The sequence below is a fragment of the Vespula pensylvanica genome, chromosome 4 (assembly GCF_014466175.1).
Source record: "Vespula pensylvanica isolate Volc-1 chromosome 4, ASM1446617v1, whole genome shotgun sequence".
In the NCBI taxonomy this organism is placed as follows: Eukaryota; Metazoa; Arthropoda; class Insecta; order Hymenoptera; family Vespidae; genus Vespula; species Vespula pensylvanica.
The window spans coordinates 2,751,374-2,769,975 of NC_057688.1; the positions used below are offsets into that span (position 1 = coordinate 2,751,374).

An 18,602-nucleotide genomic window follows, 5' to 3' on the forward strand; every position below is an offset into this window, starting at 1 on the left:
TATAGGATAAATTGAAAATTTCTGATTACATTGTTGAAGAAGATTTTATCACGAAGAATATGTTTCCTACTAGGATTTAATTATTTTAGAGATACATATATATGTTGTATGTATGTATGTATACATATATATATATATATATATATATATATACACATATAGACATATATGTTATATAGAATAAAAAGATTTTTCTTTCATGCAGTTGATTTACACTTTTTTATAATCGGTCATATAATTCTTATGTGCATGTGAAATAATTGTTTAAAATAAATTCTTTATTACATGCTCCTTACACATTTACATCGTGCAACTATTGTAATATTCGCACAATCAAAACAAATGTTATCTTTATCGATCTGAAGCTACTCTATCATCGATCATTGTTTTTATATATTTATATATATATATATATATATATGTATATATATAATATTCTTTTATCAGGTACAATACAAGGCTGAACAAACCGTGATTGTGATTTTGTTCCGATTAAAATCGAACGGAAATCTTTGCCGTACGTACGAAACTTGCTTTTGTTTTTTTTTAAATAGTACGTTTCTAAAGATCATGATATTCTCTTAAACTACTAAAAACGTATGATATTATATGCCTAAAGCACTAATTTTAAATGGTTCCCAAAGGCGTGCTCGATGCGTCGTGCTCAATTAAAATATAAATCACGTTTTCTTGCAAGATATAAATCATACCTTTAAACTATAAAATATCTTGACGTCATTCATACCATGCATATATTTTGTTAAGATTAAAAAGAATATATTAACAATCTATTCCCGAAATTCCCATTGATTATAAAAATATTTTAATGTTATCTAATAACATTAAAAGCAATATAACAATGTAAAAAGTAAAAAATAAAAAAAAAGGAAGTGCAATAAGACAAAGTCTACTTGTAAAAGATCAAATATTCAATTCTCCTTCTTTAAAGCGGATTTCAATAAAGCGTTCCGCATAGATATTACCAATTTTTCAAGTTCTTCGACTTTCATTTTTAATATTCTATTATCCTTTTCAAGCTCGATTGCTCTTAATGCCATTTCCGTTTCTTTCGCTTTTTTATTCATTCGTGATTTTCTTGAAGCTTCATTATTTTTTTCTCTAGATTCTCTGTAACTGAAAGTATCTACTCGAGTATCCGAAGCAGTCTCTTCGGCAGATCGTTTTCGTTTTTCCCGTTTTCCATTGGTATATTTGTTATCTACTTTGTTACTATTTATTATCGTCCTCGTTCTTCCGGATCTTCGCGATGAAATTGGGAAAGTGTCTGACGATGACGTTACCGTTGAAGTTGATCGTGTTATTCGACGAACTTTATCGACTTTCATCTCCGTCTCAACTGCATTCTCAGCATTCTGTGAAATTGTCGGTAGGATAGGCGATCTTGAATTGAATATCGTTGATGTGTCCGTGGATGTGCTACCTCCCGGTGAATATGCTTCATCCTGAAAGTTATGATATAAATTTATTAATTTACAAGATATTTGTTGTTTTTATAAATGAAATCTAGAATGCAACTAATACACTCACTTCGCAAAGATATGATAGTAAATCAAATGTATCCGATCCAGTTTGAACTGTATGTAACATATCCCATGTTTCAGGGTGATTATTTTCTGTAGATTCAAAGGTGTTGTTGCAAGCATCATCCAAATCAAGATTGCCTATGCGTTGGTGAGAATGAAGTGGTATATTAACATCAGAAGTGCTCATCTTGCTATTTGTAGCACTGGTACTTGCTTTAGGTAATTTTAACAATGTATTTGACCCATTATATTCTGCTTCATCAAGTTCTTTTTTGCAGTCAAAAGTTGAGTTTGATGAAGGCAACAAAGGTTGATGTTTGCTACCTGAAAGCTCCATATTACCAAACGAATTCATTGTTAACTTTCCCTTTTCTTCATTTACCCCCCTCGTCGCGTTCTTTGATACCCCCTTTCCCAAATTCGAAACGCCCTTACCCTCGTATTTAGTACCTAAAGAGAATTATATTTCGATTTTACAAGAATTCAACCAACTATTGATTAAGTAATAACATGTTTCGTGAACTAACTTACCTGATAGTTTAAAAGGAACCAATTCACCTATAGGAAAATCGCATGGAGTCTGGAATGGGTCCATGCACCAATCGCTTAAATCCTGAAAGTTCTCCTCCCAATCGGGGAATGTTGTAACACTGTCTTCTTCCGCTGGTGTTTTTGTTTTGATTTGAGGAAAAACCCAAGTCTCTTTGAATAAGTTTGACTCCATTGTGGGGCTTAGCAGAGGAATAGTTTCCACCTTTGTATGGGTTACAACTTCTTCCTCCAGTGGCCGCGATCTCACGCCACGAGAAACAGATGATGGATGCGGCAGACGGCTGCATGGCTTAGGAACCTAAAATTTATTTGCTCATGGAATCTAATAACTTGCAAGGCTCCAATACAAGTGTATTCTCCATCCAACATCTCTTTCTCCTTCCATTCAAAACCCAAATGCAGCAAGAAAGGACACTTACGTTATTTACGCCTCCTTCCTCAAATGAAATGTTGCTGGTTGTTAAACTTTCGAAAATAGGAGGGATTTTTAAAGCCTGAAACAAAATTTTCCTACAATATCACAATATACTTTAGCAGAAATTTTAGAATATACATTAACAGTAGATTAATGCTGACGAACTTATGAACTAGTGATTAAACTTGGCACTTTGATTTATATAACAGCATTATCTTTATCTATCGACTAGAAATCATACAATTAATAGTGCAATGCAGTCACTTCAATATAATCATTATAATAATAATATTACGGCACAAAGACTGTTTGATATAAAAAAATCTTACTTGATCTTTATCAGCCAGTTAAACAAACAATTTTTATAGAACAATAACTTCGTATCAAAGATACCAAGGAAATTATCAAAAGATTGTAAATTACATCGTGTTGCAATCAATAATATTAATGTACATTTCACCGAGCTTTATAGATAAATTCTATAAAAGCAGATATACAGAAATAAAGAATAGGATAATATGTTTATTCGTTGTCAAGGTTAACACGATGGAATATAAACATTTACGATTATCGAAGGACTAATTTTTCGGAGAATTTTACTCGGAAAAATAAAATTATACTATCACGGGAAAACGTTATTTCTACGTGATTATCTAAAGTAGGTTACGTAATTCAAAGCGCGAAATGTGACTACATTTTCAAGAGAACTACGTTACATCATGCTTTTAACTCTGTTCAAATCGATAAATAAAGAAAAATAAATTTTTCATTCGTTCACGGAAAAGTATTAAAAAAATCGCTCGGCAAACCTTCGAATAATCTTAAACGAAGAAACTTTTCTCAAGATTTTTCACACAAGTTATGTACTATGGGTGATGTATCGTCGTCCGATCGATTCACGAAGGAATAGGCCACTATTACGTCGCGGCGATAGTTTGCTTCTGAAAAGCATCGAAATGATCGGAATTAATCGTAGAGACGTCAAGATATAATTATATAACGTGTTTCTTGCAACGTATACAATGGATTAAAACAAGAGCGTAGGCGAAACGTAGTTGGCACAAGAAACAATACTCACCCTCCCGGATACGATAAACGTAGTTGCGGCTTCCACTTAGGACGTAAAAAGAACCAATTTGAATATGCCCAAAGTATTTACAGCAGTTCGATCGCAGAACGAATTTCTATTTTCTTTGTCGATTTCTTCTCTCTTCTTTAATTACGATGACGCAGATAAATTCGAACGAATGTTGTACGAAAGAAAGCGATTTCGTATCTTTCCAAAAAAAGATGTACGTCCTTCACTCTCCCTTCGCGGAATGCGACTAGCCACAGTTGAAATCCTAGACTTGTCTCATACCACGTCACACGATGGCGCTACGCACGCTCTCAACCTGTTTACGGACATGCTACGTCATCAGTGACCAATCAATACGCATCTGATTACATCGTTCACCAATCAGAACGTATACGCACCACCCATATGGGGGAAATTGACACGTCATTCTTGAAATACAAGGATGGAGATACTAAGTCGATAAATTGTTTTCCTCTTTCCTTCTTTCACAGCAGCATAGTCCACTTTGTGTATGTAACAAATTTGATTTCTTTTTTCGCTTTCTCTATTCTTCTTTTTTTTCTCCTTCGTTATATTACCCTTTCTCTCTCTCTCTCTCTCTCTCTCTCTCTCTCTCTCTCTCTCTCTCTCTCTCTCTCCCTCTCTCTACTTCTCTCTATCTTCCTTTCCCTCTCCCTCTCCCGCTCCCTCTTCTTCTTCCACTCCCACTCCCACTCTCTTGCTCCATTTCTGTTTGTCTTTCTTTGCCTCTACGTTCCACCAACGTTTCAATACGTTTCATCTTATCTTTCGAAGAAGAATTTTTCTTGTAGAACTACGGTATTTAAAATCTCAAACTTATTCGACTTCATATTACGATATTTAAGGTTTTTCAATGCGTATAATAGTAAAGATTCATTTTCTTTTCGTTCTTTTGATCAACTGCGTGTGAGTGAAATAGAGGTTAGAATAATATGCTTAAGGAAGAGCAGATATATTTTTAAAGGGAACTACTTTTATCCTGCTATTTGTTCACTATTGTTTAGAGTTTGTAATTGCGTATATACATACACATATTTGCGATCACAGATATACAATACGTAAAAGTATTAGTTTTAATACGTTCATCTTATCTTTCGACGGAGAATTTTTCTTATAGAACAACGATATTTAAAATCTCAAACTTATTCAACTTAATATTACGATATTTAAGGTTTTTCGATGCCCATAAAAGTAAAGATTTATTTTCTTTTCGTTCTTTCGATCGAGTGCGTATGTGAGTGAAATAGAGGTTAGAATAATATGCTTAAGGAACAGCAGTGTATTTTTAAAGGGGACTACTTTTATCCTGCTATTTGTTCGCTATTGTTTAGAATTCGTAATTGCGTATACATACACATATTTGAATCAACAGATATACAATACCTAAAAGTACTAGGTAGTTCAACTGTACTGCGAAATAACAAATGAAAATCTACAAAATGATTTCTCTTTGTTAAAATTAAAATTAAATGGTAATTAACATTGAACTGTAATATTCCTCGATCGATTAAAACTATTTTAAAATGTATTTTCAAAGATGTAACATAAAAAAAGAAGAAATAGATCAATTTTCTGAGAAAATATAAAATTCTATCAAAATAGTACTCTTTCGTAATTGAATATGAAGTTAGTTTATTGAAGGTTATTAAAGATGAGTAAAAAGAATTATATAAATTACGAAGATAGACTAAAGGTATGTGAAAGTATTAGTAATCAAAAAACCAGGCTGAACGATCCGAGAGAAAAAATGTGAAAGAATAAATTACGCCGATGACTCACGTATCGATCAAACCTGATTCAATGATCGTTGATTATAAATAATTAAAAAATAATACATATATAATTATATATATGTGTACGTATGTATAATTATAGTTACTTCTTGCTATTATGACTGAAAATTATCATGATGCTATGGAAGTTGGATCTTCAGGTAAGATTTATTCATATACACATAACCTGTAAGTTTCGTAACTTATTAAAAGATAATGGATGATGATCATTACCAATAATTATATTGAAAACATATTATCTAATAAACTCGAAATACTTTTTTCTTTGCTTAGTTTTAAGACAAAACCCGAATGACCTAAGCATTCTGAAAATCTTATCTGCCGTTAAAGATAAAATCGGTACGTATTATATAAGATAATTACAAAAAGTGTCAGTATATAGATTACTTTTTTTTAATCGTAACCTATGTTATATTCTTTACCTAAGTTATATCACATTTTATTGTAATGAAATTATCGAAATAACTAGTTAGGATAATAATTTGGTTTATCTTTATATAATTACTATGACTAAAAAGGTATATATTTCGTAAACCTTATTGATCGTATCTATATATGTATTTATATATATATATATACATACATATACATATATACATATATATATATATATCTTTTTGTAAATTCAAGTACCAATTTTTCCGAGAATTATAGTTATACGTATCAATATGAGATTATATAAACACACGCACAGCTATATATGTCGTGGAAATTGACTTATGACCAGTGGCGGATGTAGTCTTTAAGAGGTCTGAGGCGTTGCAAAAATTTTTAGATTTCTATTAAAAAACTATAATTATTTTTAAAAATATTATTAAACAAGTATATGCTTAAAGTACAATCTTAGTAAAACAAATTCAGAAGAATTATAAGAGAAAAATATAAATTATGTTAATCAAATAACATTTGAAATGTTACAAAATATACGAAAAAATATGATTGCAAGATTCAACATACAAGAAAATAGCGAACATTGAACATGTATTGAATTAATTAAGATATTATTTTTTTTATTATTATGCATTATTTGTAGTAGCTAAATTTATTATAAGATTGTTTTGTATTTTTTCATTTTTTCATGGTCTTTTAAAATTGTTTGCATTTGGAAGTATATACTTTTGATTATATAACTATAGACGTTAATATCTCCTTATTTATTAACATTAGGCATATCTAATTAAATAAAAAAATATATTTTATAAGAAAAACTAAAAATCATTATCATTACGTATTTCGTTTCGTACTCTTAAAATATTTTACACACAAAATCATGAAATTTTGTTTAATATATTGTTTTTTTATTGCTCTTAACAAAAGAGATATTTAATTGAGCCTTAATTTATAATCGACCAGATATTAAATTAAATTTATTATATAATACAAATTTATATTGTCTTGTCGAAGATTTCTGTTTTATAGAGCTTGGTTTGACCGCCTCTATCACCTATTCGACTTAATCCGGCACTGCTCATGACGTTCCCGTTAATTTTGTATGCTTCGAATACGTTATATTTCTATTGTTAGCAATAAACAGTCTGGCGGAGTCTGTCGCCAGTGATTCAGATGAAAACATCCATGATGCAGAAAATATGCAAATAAATTGCGACACGAACGATCTTGATTCCGTTATGGATGATGAAAAGGAGGAGAACGATTTCGTCTCTATAGATACGAACAAGTATTATCAGAGTACAGTACCAACTAAAAATTTGTCCGATTATATCAAGAAATATCTTCTATCTGGTACCGGTAAAGAGGAGAAACAAGGCAGCTTTGTCTTCAAAGAAAAAATGTATCGGGTAATACCCATGAAAATGAACGGGAACTTGATTTAAACATCAAAGTACTATTTTTGGCTCTTTCCTTATGCTTCTTAGGAAATTTACCGTAACATCGATACTCACCTTTGTACCACGACGTTGTATAATATTCTTCCTAGACATATGCGCGTTATCATAATTGACTATCTTTAATTAGATATGTTTTATTAATAAAAAAAAAAGGAAAAAATGGAAAACAATTATCTGTTAAAGAGTTTTAACAAGGTAAAAATGAAAAGTGGCGTTATAGACATCGTTCAATGTACATTACGGTTCTTTTTTTCTTTTTAATTTTTTTTTTATATAGATAATAATGTTTACGAATTCCACGATTGAACCGGACGAAATCATAAGAATGAAATCTATTTATGATATGTATATCATATGTGTGTGTGTGTGTATGTGTATATATATATATGTTTGTAAATATATGTACATATATATTTTTATTGATGCTACGAACTTTGTGCACAATTGATATTGTTCCATTCAATTGTGTGACTTCGCTGTTTGTTCTCCATCAACTTGAACGGTTTGTTCTCTTTCTTTTTTTATTCTTTTTTAATATATACACTAGGGAATAAAGGGCAATATTTTATGCAAATTCTTATAATTTCATTGGATCAACGAACTTGGAACGATTCTAGACAGAACGACTGACATATCTCGTTTTCGTTATTGATTACGTTTATCGATCGTTCTTATCGTATCATACTCTATATATATATGTAAGTATGTTTGTACAATGAACGATGTATACAAAGCTTTAACTGATAAGTATATCAAAATCAAAAGAAACAAAAAGAAAAAGAAATATGGAAAAAGAAAAAACTCTTTTCGTCGATTCGTCTTCGATATACATAGTACACGTTAGAGCGTTTTTCGATTAATAGATGTACGCTAGAACGCTTACGTATCTATTATATTACAACGTGATACATATTTCTAGTAACAAAATATAAATTCACTTATTTATATAATGACGTTAAACATACAAACACACTCTCGTTCGCACCATACTCGTAGGAGTTAATCAAGAGTGTGTCTGTAAGTGTATTCGCGCGTTTGTGGTACTTATTATCTACTTGGTATTAAATTACAAAAATTACAATCTCGTTTCGTAGTCTCTTTGTTTCTTTTTTCTTTTTATCTCGTGCATTGTTACGCGCGCGATTTGTTTCGAACCTCGCACGTATAATATATATATATATATATATATATATATATATGTATGTATGTATAATTATATATTATATTACCGACCAGAACCGTGAAAAAAAATTAGGTCTTCAATCGGTCTCGTAACGCGAGATTAATGATCAATCGATGGTTTTTGTGCTGAAACAACGATTGTTTTATCGATTGTCATTTCAGAACTGAATTATTTCACTTTTTTATATCGATTAATGGGTACCCAGGTTGCGTGTCGTAGACACTCGTTTCATCCAAATGAGTCACGTAATCCGAAGAAAGTAGAATCGTGACCTTTCTTCTGTCATTGAAGACTACGGATACCATAGGATCTTGCGAGACCGTCGTAGATGATTGTTCTTCTCTTTTTTCCTGTTTTTGTTTTGTTTTGTTTACTTATATAGGGAGGTAATAAATAATGCGACCCATATCGACTGAGTAACTTCTCCCCTCGAAAGTTCTCCGAGATTCTCCTTTTGTAGATACTTGGGTTTTTCTTAAACTTCATTCTTTTTCTTTCTTTCTTTTTCTCTTTCTCTCTCTTTCTCTATCTTTTTCTTTCTCACTCTCTCTCTTTTTCTCTTTCTTTCTCTCTCACCGTGGGACAGGGACGACGACTCACTGACCTTCGCTGTCACTATCACTCTTGTCTGGAAAATAAACGTTCCTTCGTCACTAACGTAAACATGGCAAATATCTCTCGATCGGCCGAGCTACATTGCGTAGTAGATTTTCAAGCTTCGATGCGGTAGGATGAGAGAAATGATCCTTTTTCTAGTAATAAAAACGTCGCAATATCTCGGCTTTTTAACGCTAATTATTAGTGACAAAAGTAAAGTGGTCGATCGCCCGTTTTTTTTATTATTTATATATATATATATATATTTATGCTGACCAACGAACCCCTGATGTCCTTTTATTTCAAATTTGGTTCAATGTGTATCTGCATTCAAACTTGTACCTTTCTTCCCTGGATACGCGTGACGCTTCAGCCTATCGTACAGATCGTCCTTGGTGCCGTATATACTCGCGTTTGAACGAGCAAGACTGTTCATCTTTCCTCCATTGTGTAGACTTTCTGCAAGTAAACAACAAAGACCTTGGAAATGTATTCACTCGAATGATTTGTTGTTTCGACCTTCATAGGTGAATGAAAATACGTAATAATATACACGTGCAATTACACACTAACCTTTCATATAAGTTTCATTATAAAAATTGGGCATTTCCCAGCCGTCTTCCTCGTCGTCATAGTAATGAGCGTATGTGCTGTGATGAGACGGTGCTATGGATTCGGCGTAAGGCGTAGGAGCTCCATAATAGAAGTTTACTTGAGAACCATTTTGATCGGTCGCTGGAGTGAGCATTTTCTTAGGCTCCTTTTTACGAGATGCCCTATAAAAGGATCTCTTGTAAGACGACAATCATAATACTAAGATTTATTGTTTGTCACATATTACGTATTCTTATTTCATAACTAACCTAACGCAAATCATCCAGACTAGGAGGACAACAAATATTATAAGAATAACACCTCCTGCGATACCACCAGTGATATAGAAGAACTCGGACTTCTCAGTACAATGTTTCCCTGTGAAACTGCCGCTACACCTGCAAGATGGTTGTCCTCTGGAATCCTTCAGACATACACCCTCGTTGTCGCAATAACCCATGCAAACGTCCGTACACTCCGTTCCAGTACCGTTATATCCTGGTTTACATTCGCATTTGAAGTCACTTGTCTCTGGTATAAGTAAACAATAGGCATTTGCGTCGCAGTGCATTTCTTCGCCGCTTGTCTCGCATGGATTGGTGCAATCGGATTTGCTGGTCTGTAAGAACAAACGTTAAACGTTAAGGTAAGAATATGATTTTGTTTTTGTTAATTATAAGTGGATTTGTAGAGTAGTTTCAATTCGTGAATATTAATAATTCGGGAATATTCGGAAATATTAGTTTAGTTTAATTCGAAAATATTAGTTTAAGATAAATAATTTAAAACACAATAAACAGAAAAGGGGAATTTGAACCACTGATTGCTAGTACTTAAATTATTAGCATAAATACACATTGAGTCTAGGGATATATTAAATTAATACTTACTGCAGCTGGTCCTTTGGTACTGGTATTAGGTGGACAAGGTATACAAAAAGTCTGTTGAGGTTCCGATTGATAAGTGCCTTTTTTACATTGCATACATTCGTTAAGTGTACCATTCAAATGAGTACCGGGTTCGCAAACTGGTAAAGAACATTCTTCAATAGCTGCCGATCCTACATTGGGTGTTGTTCTACCTACTGGACAAGCTTGGCAGGATGCTTGAACACCTTGAGTACGATAGGTACCTCTTGGGCATGGTTCACATTTGCCTTCAACGGCGAGTTGTTGACCAGAACCGCATTCGTCTCTGCATTCTTCGCGAGACACAGCTTCCGCTGTTCTAGTTGTTTTTCCAAGTCCACATAGTAAGCAAGAAAAACTACCCTCGTTTGGTTGATAGAATCCGTGTCCACAGCTACGACACAAACCAGCTGCGTCGTCGTAATATTTTCCTGCTGGACATCGTTCTTTGCAATCGGCAGCACTTCGTGCACCGACTCCAACCGTCACGCTAGGTCGACCAGCAATCACGGGACATGAGCTGCATTTTGTTCGACCTGATTCACTTTGATAAGTACCCACAGGACAGGAGATACAACGTTGGGTCTCTTCTTCATAGTATGTACCCACAGCACATGGTACTGTATAAAATGTATTATTATTGAATATATTTCGAAGTAATGGATCGTTATAAAGAACGTGGAAGAATTTAACATTCTTTAGAGTAGATCATTAGAGAAAGAAATGTTCTACTTTTATTTGAAATAGACTCTTACCACAATCAGGAGCCATTACAACTTGACCGACAGGACAAGCATAATCAGATTTCAATGTTAGAGATGCTGGGTCTGGTACAGTGTTTGGTAGAATGTCGTGTACATCAAATTGGTCTTCTTCGAGTATCAATCTTTCGAGTAAGGACTGTACCGTCGCTCGTTCGTTAGAATTGGCATTCAGAATAGGATCGCTATAAAAAAAGAAGTGGAATATTACTGATCGATACCGTAACTCGAGTAAAGTCACACAAACGGTAGCAACAGGCATAGGATAAATGTATGCGCCAATATATACAGCCGTTATTGTTTTCAGGCGACCGTTCGTTGGACAAGGTTAAACTCATCTCACGGGTAAGCGTGCCTCAAGCTAACCTGCCATTAGTGACAATTAATTACAATTATCCTACGTGTAATTAGAAACTCGATGACATTCTGAAATTTGTATAAATTTATAGTTATAGAATACATATGTACGTGTTCATATTTTCCTATTATGTATTAAAAATAACGCGATATCTTGGTGCAGATTTGCCTATTACTAAATGGCAAAAGGGAAGGAAAAAAGTGGAACTAGCTATAATATCATCTATATCACCTATTAAGAAAACCTTTTCAGAATTGATCGATTTATAGAAACCATAATATTACAATATGGAATAAAACATATTTTTTTCTGTGATCATTTGTTATCATGCAATCATATTATAAATGTTATTGTAAGATAATATTATAAATTAGCTGTTAATCAAATATGTCTGTTACAAAATAGACGATCTTATAATTATTATGTAGGTAGATTACGTAACGTTATAGAAATTAATTCATCTAATATCGACCTTGGATTACATAAAAGTCATTTGTTAGAGGTATCGGGTTATATCATTATTATACTTATATTAAATTTCATTTTTAGCGCAATGTGATTCTACCTCGAGGAAAACAATAGTTTTGCTATAGGTCAGTTAGTAACAACGTGCAAACCCGGTTTTATGCTGTTTTTTGCCTTTATCTATATATATAATCCTTCATCCTTGGTAACTCGATCATGCACCGTGTTAAATCGCTATGTGTATGCAAATGAATCTGTAATAATTTATTTTTTGTTTTTGTTTTGTTTTTTAGAATGAGGGCGTATTATTAGGGATGATATCGTGTTGGTTGGCATTGTTCATTGTATGACACAATTCGCATATATTCACACGAATCGAGCTGTCCTTACTTTATCGCCGGGAACGAGATCTCCACCTCGTAGGTATCGCTGCCTTGGCGCGCCTGTCTCGTTCTATGATGTAACAAGTAACAAATGCTCAGTACTAATTCATCTAGATCTACTTGGGTTTAGAGAGAGAAAAGATATATATATATAGAGAGAGAGAGATGAGGAAGAGAAAGATAGAGTCTACGATTTATGAATGTTGAAAATACGCTGTACGTTTGTTTGTACCTCGAATTTTTCTAAACAAATTTCTAGGCTCATACGATTCCCCAAATTTGGAATTTTATAAAGATGAATAAAAGTAAATCAGATGTTTTTCAACTTACGGTTCTGCTGGTACGACCGCTGATATAATGTACATTCCACCGTCTTCCTCGTTTGCTTCTCTCGTTGTTCGTATGCGATGATCACATTGAACATCGATGTTCAAATCCTTACACTCGCGTGTACCTAAAAGTTATTATCAACATTATCTGTTTTTTAACACTTTGAAAAATATTGAGTTGTTCGAAAAGTTCATGCCAATTGTTTCAATAAGAAACAAAATTAAAACGAATCATTAAATTAAAAAAGAAAAGAAGAATTAATAATAAAAATTTAGTTAAATGTTTTTTCAAATATATGCATAAAATTAATACATTCGTAGTATTGTTATATATGTACTAATGTACTTAGATAAATGTGTATGTATATGCGAGTTGAGAAATGACACGAACTTACTAGATTACCCAATATATTTATATCTATCGAAGTCATTATAAATGTTACCTTCATAAGAATAAGAACAAAAATTCCAATCTCTGTTGAGAGAATTTACAGCATTTCGGACCTTTTGTTTGAGAACTCCTTGACCAGCCTCGTTACATAAAACCGACGTAGGGAAGTTCATTTTAATTCTGAACACGCGTTGTGCTGGTATTGAACCTTAAAAATTATAATAATATAAAATATATAAATAAAAATATAATTTGATAGCTCTATCGTAATAAATCTTACTCGTGCAAGCAGGATAAATCAATGGTAAATTAGGATCATTCGTAGGTCTCCAGAATCCTTCGGCACCACAAGTATAAAATTTAGGAACTTCTTGAGAAAATCGTAGTCCTTGATTACATGAAATTTCGCAAACTTTGAATTGACCGCCAGAACCCCAATCTTTACATTGTTGTGCTCCTCCGATGGGATCAGCAAGTTCAGGGCAGAAGTCGGCTATTCAAAAAACAGGATACAATTGCAAAAATACTGAGGAACGTTTGAGCGTATTGAAAATAGTAAGAAAACTTACATAACACATAGACTTTGAAATTACAACTTGCAGAGTTTCCAGCTTGATCATAAGCCACGTAACTAATATCGTAAGTACCCCATAATAAAGTTTGTCCGGATCTATGTCCACTTCGTTCTTGAACCTTGATTATACCAACGTTGTCACTGAAACGAGGTTCATCCCAAGTGACAATAGAAGAACCATTTTTAGCAATAACCCATAAATCACCAGGACAGTGTTCTACTTTGGGTGGAATTTTATCAGCTTCCAATTGTTGACATTTATTACCACCATAACCAGGTGGACATACTCTTTGTCCACAATGTGATGGAACTACACGTTCAACACCACCAATCGTTTCATCGTATCCTGCCCAGGTCAAAACTAGTCCTTGATAAAGAACTGGTTCAGTTCTACAATCTCTAACTTGTTTCTGTATCTCATTCGTTACGTGAAGTGCACGATTCCAGATTTGTACTTTTGTCAGGTGACCTTGGAAACCAGATTCCGTATAGCCTTTCGGATTTTCACTTTGTGGTTTACCCAATACTGCCCAGGCACTGATAATATTAGATATTAAAATAACATTAAAAATCAAATGATCATTAAAATGGTGTTATGTGAATAAAAAATGTTATAAATACTTACTATGCTGGAAGAGATCTACCACTTCCATATCCATCTGTTTTACTAGCAATTAAGCCTTCCGTGATTAATACAAGTTCACCACCGTTTTCTCCATTCCATACAACAGCAACATGATGCCATTGGCCATCATTGATAGTTGCATATTCTCTGAATGGTAGATAGACATCTTGTAAATCATGGAAGAGAGATACTTGGACACCGTTACTGTGTGCTTGTACCATAGGTCGACGATTTGTTGGTACATGCGGTGAACTAAAATTACAAAAGTTATATTATAGAATATCTAATACTTACTTTAATCTATTAACTTCTACATATTAAACACTGTTGAAAGATTTTACCTTACGGCATAAAGTGTCAAGAAAGTTCCAGCCTCATCTTTTTGCGTGAATTGCACCCACATAGCTACAGTCAAACTCTTTCTAGTTCCAGTAAAGAATGGAATAATTTGTGATGCACTGCTACGTGCCGGATCGCCGAAGTATAAGTCGTAATCAACTTGAATAGCTGAAAAAATTCATTTTTACAATGTAAGCAACGGTAAAAGAAAACTATTACTTTCTTTTGCGTATAAAATTTACACCACTTACATTTCCTGCAATCATCTCCAGTTAAATTAAATGGACACTGACAGAAGAACTTTCCAGTTAAATCAATACATGTTGCAGAGGGTGGACATGAATTATCTTTGCAATCAATAATATCATCTTCGCATGTTTTACCTGTGATTTAAAACAACGTTCGATTTATATCACCAATAAAAAAAATGTTTAAATGCAATTAACATCAAAGATATCCTATTACCAGTATAGCCTGGTGGACAGATACAAGTAAAGCCCGGACCATCATCAATACAAGTAGCTCCATTTTTACATGCGCCAGCTTGGCAAGCATCGTATTCATATTGACAACCAATACCAGTATAGTCATCAGGACAAGTGCAATTAAGACCGGAACCAAAATCTTGACAACGTCCACGATGCATACAAGGATTACCAATACAACGTTCAGGTGCAGTTTCACATTGTTTACCATCAGTTCCAGAAGGACAACTGTCAAAAAAATATAAATAAACGATATTATAAATTGGAATTTGAATACTGTTCATTTCGATTTATACAAATTAGACTTACACGCAGAAGTAATCCAAGAAAAGATCGACGCAGGCTGCATCGTTTTGACACGGATGATTTTGACACATACCGACATCGATTTCGCAATGAACTCCAGTCCAACCTTCAGAACACATACATTTGAAACCCGAAACTTCGTCTCTGCAAGTAGCGCCATTTAGACATGGATCAGAAGCACAATCGTTGATGTTGATTTCACAGGCTGATCCAGTGTAGCCCTCACGACAATGACAAACAAAAGTGTTGTCCAGATCCACACAACGATCTGTGCCAACAGGATTGCAAGGATCACTTTGACATTCGTCGATCTCAGCTTCACATTGAAGTCCGACGAAACCCGGTCTACACTTGCAAAGAAAACCTTCGAGTTGATCGATACACGTGGCACCATTCTGGCAAGGATCCGAAGCACAATCATCGATTGTATGTTGACATTGTTTGCCAGTGTATCCTGGTTCGCAAGTGCAAGTATAGCCATCGATTTGATCGAGACATTGTCCGTTGTTACGACAAGGTTTACTGGCACATTCGTTGATGTTAATTTCACAAGCAGCACCGGTCCATCCTGGATGACAGATACATTCATGGCTGAACAATTTGTCAACGCATATACCATTAAGGCAAGGATTTCCAGAACAAAGATCAATCTTCTCGTGACAACGTTTGCCGGTAAATCCAGGCGGGCAATTGCAACTGAAATCAGCCACAAGATCGGTGCAATTGGCACCAAGTAGACAAGGTCTTTCAGCGCAATCATCCGTATTGATCTCGCAACTTTGACCTTCCCAACCTGGCAAACATTCGCATTTGTATCGACCTTGTTGTAACGCTACACAAGTGGCACCATTGTTACATGGATTTCCGCTAGCCGTACATGGATTTATCTAGAAGGTGAAAATAAAATTTTTGTAACGATTGACGATAATCCAATAATTATTAATCATGGTTATGACAAGGAATAGGATCGATTACCGTTATGTCACAATCAACGCCAGTATAACCAGATCTACATAGACAAGTGTAATTGTTAAAACCAGGCTCATCTTTGCACATAGCTCTCTCAGGACAAGTGTCATTGCTGCAGTCTGATTTTTCCTCTTGACAGTTAATACCAGAGTATCCGTTTGCACATTGACATCTGTAACCTTGAGGAAGATCAATGCACGTGGCGCCATTGTAACAAGGTTGAGAGGCACACTCGTCAATATCAATTTCACAGCGTCTTCCAGAGAAACCAGCTGGGCATATACATTGTACACCATGTCCCATGGATACGCAAAGTCCGCCATGTTGACACACACTATCCGTACATTGTACCGGTTTACATTCCTCTCGACCCACTGATCCTGCTCCATCGGTATACATATTGGTAGGACATTCGATACATGTTGTGGCTCCGTGCTGAGGTTGGAAGAAGTCTTTTGGACATTGAGCACAGGGTGCTAATCCCGTATCTGAGTACATGCCAGGAGAACATTTGTTTCGACAACGATCACGACCTGATGCTGCTGGTTGATAGGTAAAAGTACCAGCTGGACAAGTTTGACAATCTCTGTAACCACCTATTGGTGGTTCGCCTGTGTAACTATTCCTAGGACACTCTAAACATGGCACCAGACCGGTTGGTGAATATGTACCATATCCACATACTGGAACACAGTCATCTATACTCTTGGAACCTTCTTCTTTTGTATATGTTCCGAAAGGACAACGCAAACAAGAACCTTGACGATCACTATTTTGGTAAAAACCTTTTGGACAGGATGTACATTGCTTTTGTTTTTCACCAGCGAAAGTACCAGCCGGACAATGAACTGTAATATTAAATTATTCACGATAACTTCAAGCTGCACAGTATCATTTTATCATTTTGAGTCGATGAAATTGTACTCACGACATCGAGGAACATCGTTCGTGTCCATGTTCAATACCTCACCAATGCTACAAGTGAATCCTCGTGTGATAGTTGATTTTAAAGCACGTAATGGTGGACATTGATTTCCGATAGCAGAAACATTGAGCAAAGGTTCTATAACTTTACTTGCATATGGTACAGAAAGATCGAAGATTAAACCTATGGTGGAACCACAGAGATCATATACTTGTGGTTGACGAATAACGGGAACAATCACCAAAACGAAGTCCATCTATGAAAACAAAAAAGTGTTTTTTATCTCAACTGTGATTTATGTATTATACATTAATAATGTCACACTGATAATGTTAACGTACCTGTAAAACGTTTTCTTCTAATAGAAAAGGCATCGATCTTACAAACGATACATTCATATTGACATTAACAGCAGAACAACGTTGCGTTAAGATAGCGTTTAAGTTAATGTAATATTGAGTCATCAAATCTTGGTATTGTGGTAAACAAGGACGTGAGACAGCACCATTAGCTCGATAAGTTACTGATGCGACTACGTGATAATCAGCTTGCTGAGTATCTACAAATATAATAAATAATTCGTTAGAGAGTCGACCAATTCTTTTAAAGTTTTAAAGAGGAAGAATAAATAGTTATTTACTTTCAGATACACAATCTGGAACAACCGAAGTTGGAGACCAATGTTTGTTGATATCACAAACGAAGGTCTTTACAGGTGCTCCATCGGTAAATCTATAACCATTTTTACACGTTGCTACGCACTGCAAGCCTTTGTCACCTGGCACACATTTTAAACCACCATTAGCTGGAGGTTTCAATTCCCAATCGACACAAGGTGTTGCTTGTACAGATACTTGGAAATGACAGGAGGCTCGATTGCCACTCGAATCTATAGCATATACTGTCACGTTTTCGAAACCACCTATAGGTATTACAGCTCGTTCTGGTACAAAGGTAATTCTTACTGGACCAGATGCATCGGTAGCATTGATACGTCTTCGTGTTTCATTGAAGTTAACCGAATAACTTTCTTGCCTGTCTACGAGTTCGATCACGTAGCTTTGAGGACAACTTAATTTGGGTGGTGTTAAATCTATAATAACAACAAATTAGTCATTATCTTTATCGAGTATTTTTGTTTCAATTTATGTGAAATT

The 18,602-nt window shown here is 34.4% G+C and overlaps 3 protein-coding genes across 9 annotated transcripts in view; 1 reads left to right on the plus strand and 2 right to left on the minus strand.

Moving 5' to 3' along the window:
• Window positions 1-257: 257 nt before the first annotated feature.
• Window positions 258-3,849, minus strand: LOC122628807. 2 transcript variants are annotated; one of them, XM_043811478.1, is made up of 6 exons: window positions 3,590-3,849; window positions 3,321-3,452; window positions 2,516-2,590; window positions 2,076-2,394; window positions 1,549-1,994; window positions 258-1,463 (listed from the first exon to the last, which is right to left on the minus strand). In XM_043811478.1, exons 4-6 carry the CDS (start codon window positions 2,266-2,268, stop codon window positions 930-932), a joined length of 1,173 nt encoding a protein of 390 aa, XP_043667413.1. In that variant the 5' UTR covers window positions 2,269-2,394; window positions 2,516-2,590; window positions 3,321-3,452; window positions 3,590-3,849; the 3' UTR covers window positions 258-929. The 2 variants fall into 2 exon arrangements, with proteins under 2 accessions (XP_043667413.1, XP_043667412.1); XM_043811477.1 differs by lacking the exon at window positions 3,321-3,452.
• A 340-nt stretch (window positions 3,850-4,189) lies between these two features.
• LOC122628808 lies at window positions 4,190-12,184 on the plus strand. Of its 3 annotated transcripts, XR_006327116.1 has the most exons (7): window positions 4,190-5,303; window positions 5,486-5,543; window positions 5,677-5,742; window positions 9,407-9,560; window positions 9,648-9,826; window positions 9,915-10,273; window positions 11,604-12,184. XR_006327116.1 is itself a non-coding variant. In XM_043811479.1 (4 exons), exons 1-4 carry the CDS (start codon window positions 5,262-5,264, stop codon window positions 7,236-7,238), a joined length of 477 nt encoding a protein of 158 aa, XP_043667414.1. In that variant the 5' UTR covers window positions 4,198-5,261; the 3' UTR covers window positions 7,239-8,338. The 3 variants fall into 3 exon arrangements, 1 of the variants encoding a protein (XP_043667414.1); XR_006327115.1 differs by having other exon boundaries at window positions 5,486-5,742; window positions 6,928-9,560; window positions 11,604-12,180; XM_043811479.1 differs by lacking the exons at window positions 9,407-9,560; window positions 9,648-9,826; window positions 9,915-10,273; window positions 11,604-12,184 and adding an exon at window positions 6,928-8,338 and having other exon boundaries at window positions 4,198-5,303.
• Window positions 8,038-18,602, minus strand: part of LOC122628805 (sushi, von Willebrand factor type A, EGF and pentraxin domain-containing protein 1) — a 33,067-nt gene continuing 22,502 nt past the window's right edge. Inside the window, exons 18-37 of one of the 4 annotated variants that reach the window (XM_043811468.1) lie at window positions 18,086-18,538; window positions 17,787-18,004; window positions 17,449-17,701; window positions 16,527-17,368; window positions 15,555-16,438; window positions 15,226-15,473; window positions 15,012-15,143; window positions 14,763-14,928; window positions 14,422-14,673; window positions 13,792-14,333; window positions 13,503-13,715; window positions 13,275-13,430; window positions 12,833-12,956; window positions 12,510-12,572; window positions 11,291-11,481; window positions 10,518-11,155; window positions 9,897-10,246; window positions 9,607-9,809; window positions 9,376-9,492; window positions 8,038-9,064 (exon numbers count right to left, since the gene is read on the minus strand). In XM_043811468.1, the coding sequence (XP_043667403.1) occupies window positions 9,033-9,064; window positions 9,376-9,492; window positions 9,607-9,809; window positions 9,897-10,246; window positions 10,518-11,155; window positions 11,291-11,481; window positions 12,510-12,572; window positions 12,833-12,956; window positions 13,275-13,430; window positions 13,503-13,715; window positions 13,792-14,333; window positions 14,422-14,673; window positions 14,763-14,928; window positions 15,012-15,143; window positions 15,226-15,473; window positions 15,555-16,438; window positions 16,527-17,368; window positions 17,449-17,701; window positions 17,787-18,004; window positions 18,086-18,538 (6,077 nt within the window). In that variant the 3' untranslated portion in view covers window positions 8,038-9,032. Of the gene's footprint in view, window positions 9,065-9,309; window positions 9,493-9,606; window positions 9,810-9,896; window positions 10,247-10,517; window positions 11,156-11,290; window positions 11,482-12,509; window positions 12,573-12,832; window positions 12,957-13,274; window positions 13,431-13,502; window positions 13,716-13,791; window positions 14,334-14,421; window positions 14,674-14,762; window positions 14,929-15,011; window positions 15,144-15,225; window positions 15,474-15,554; window positions 16,439-16,526; window positions 17,369-17,448; window positions 17,702-17,786; window positions 18,005-18,085; window positions 18,539-18,602 lie in introns of all 4 variants that reach the window. The other 3 variants (XM_043811470.1, XM_043811469.1, XM_043811471.1) reach the window with 3 other exon arrangements.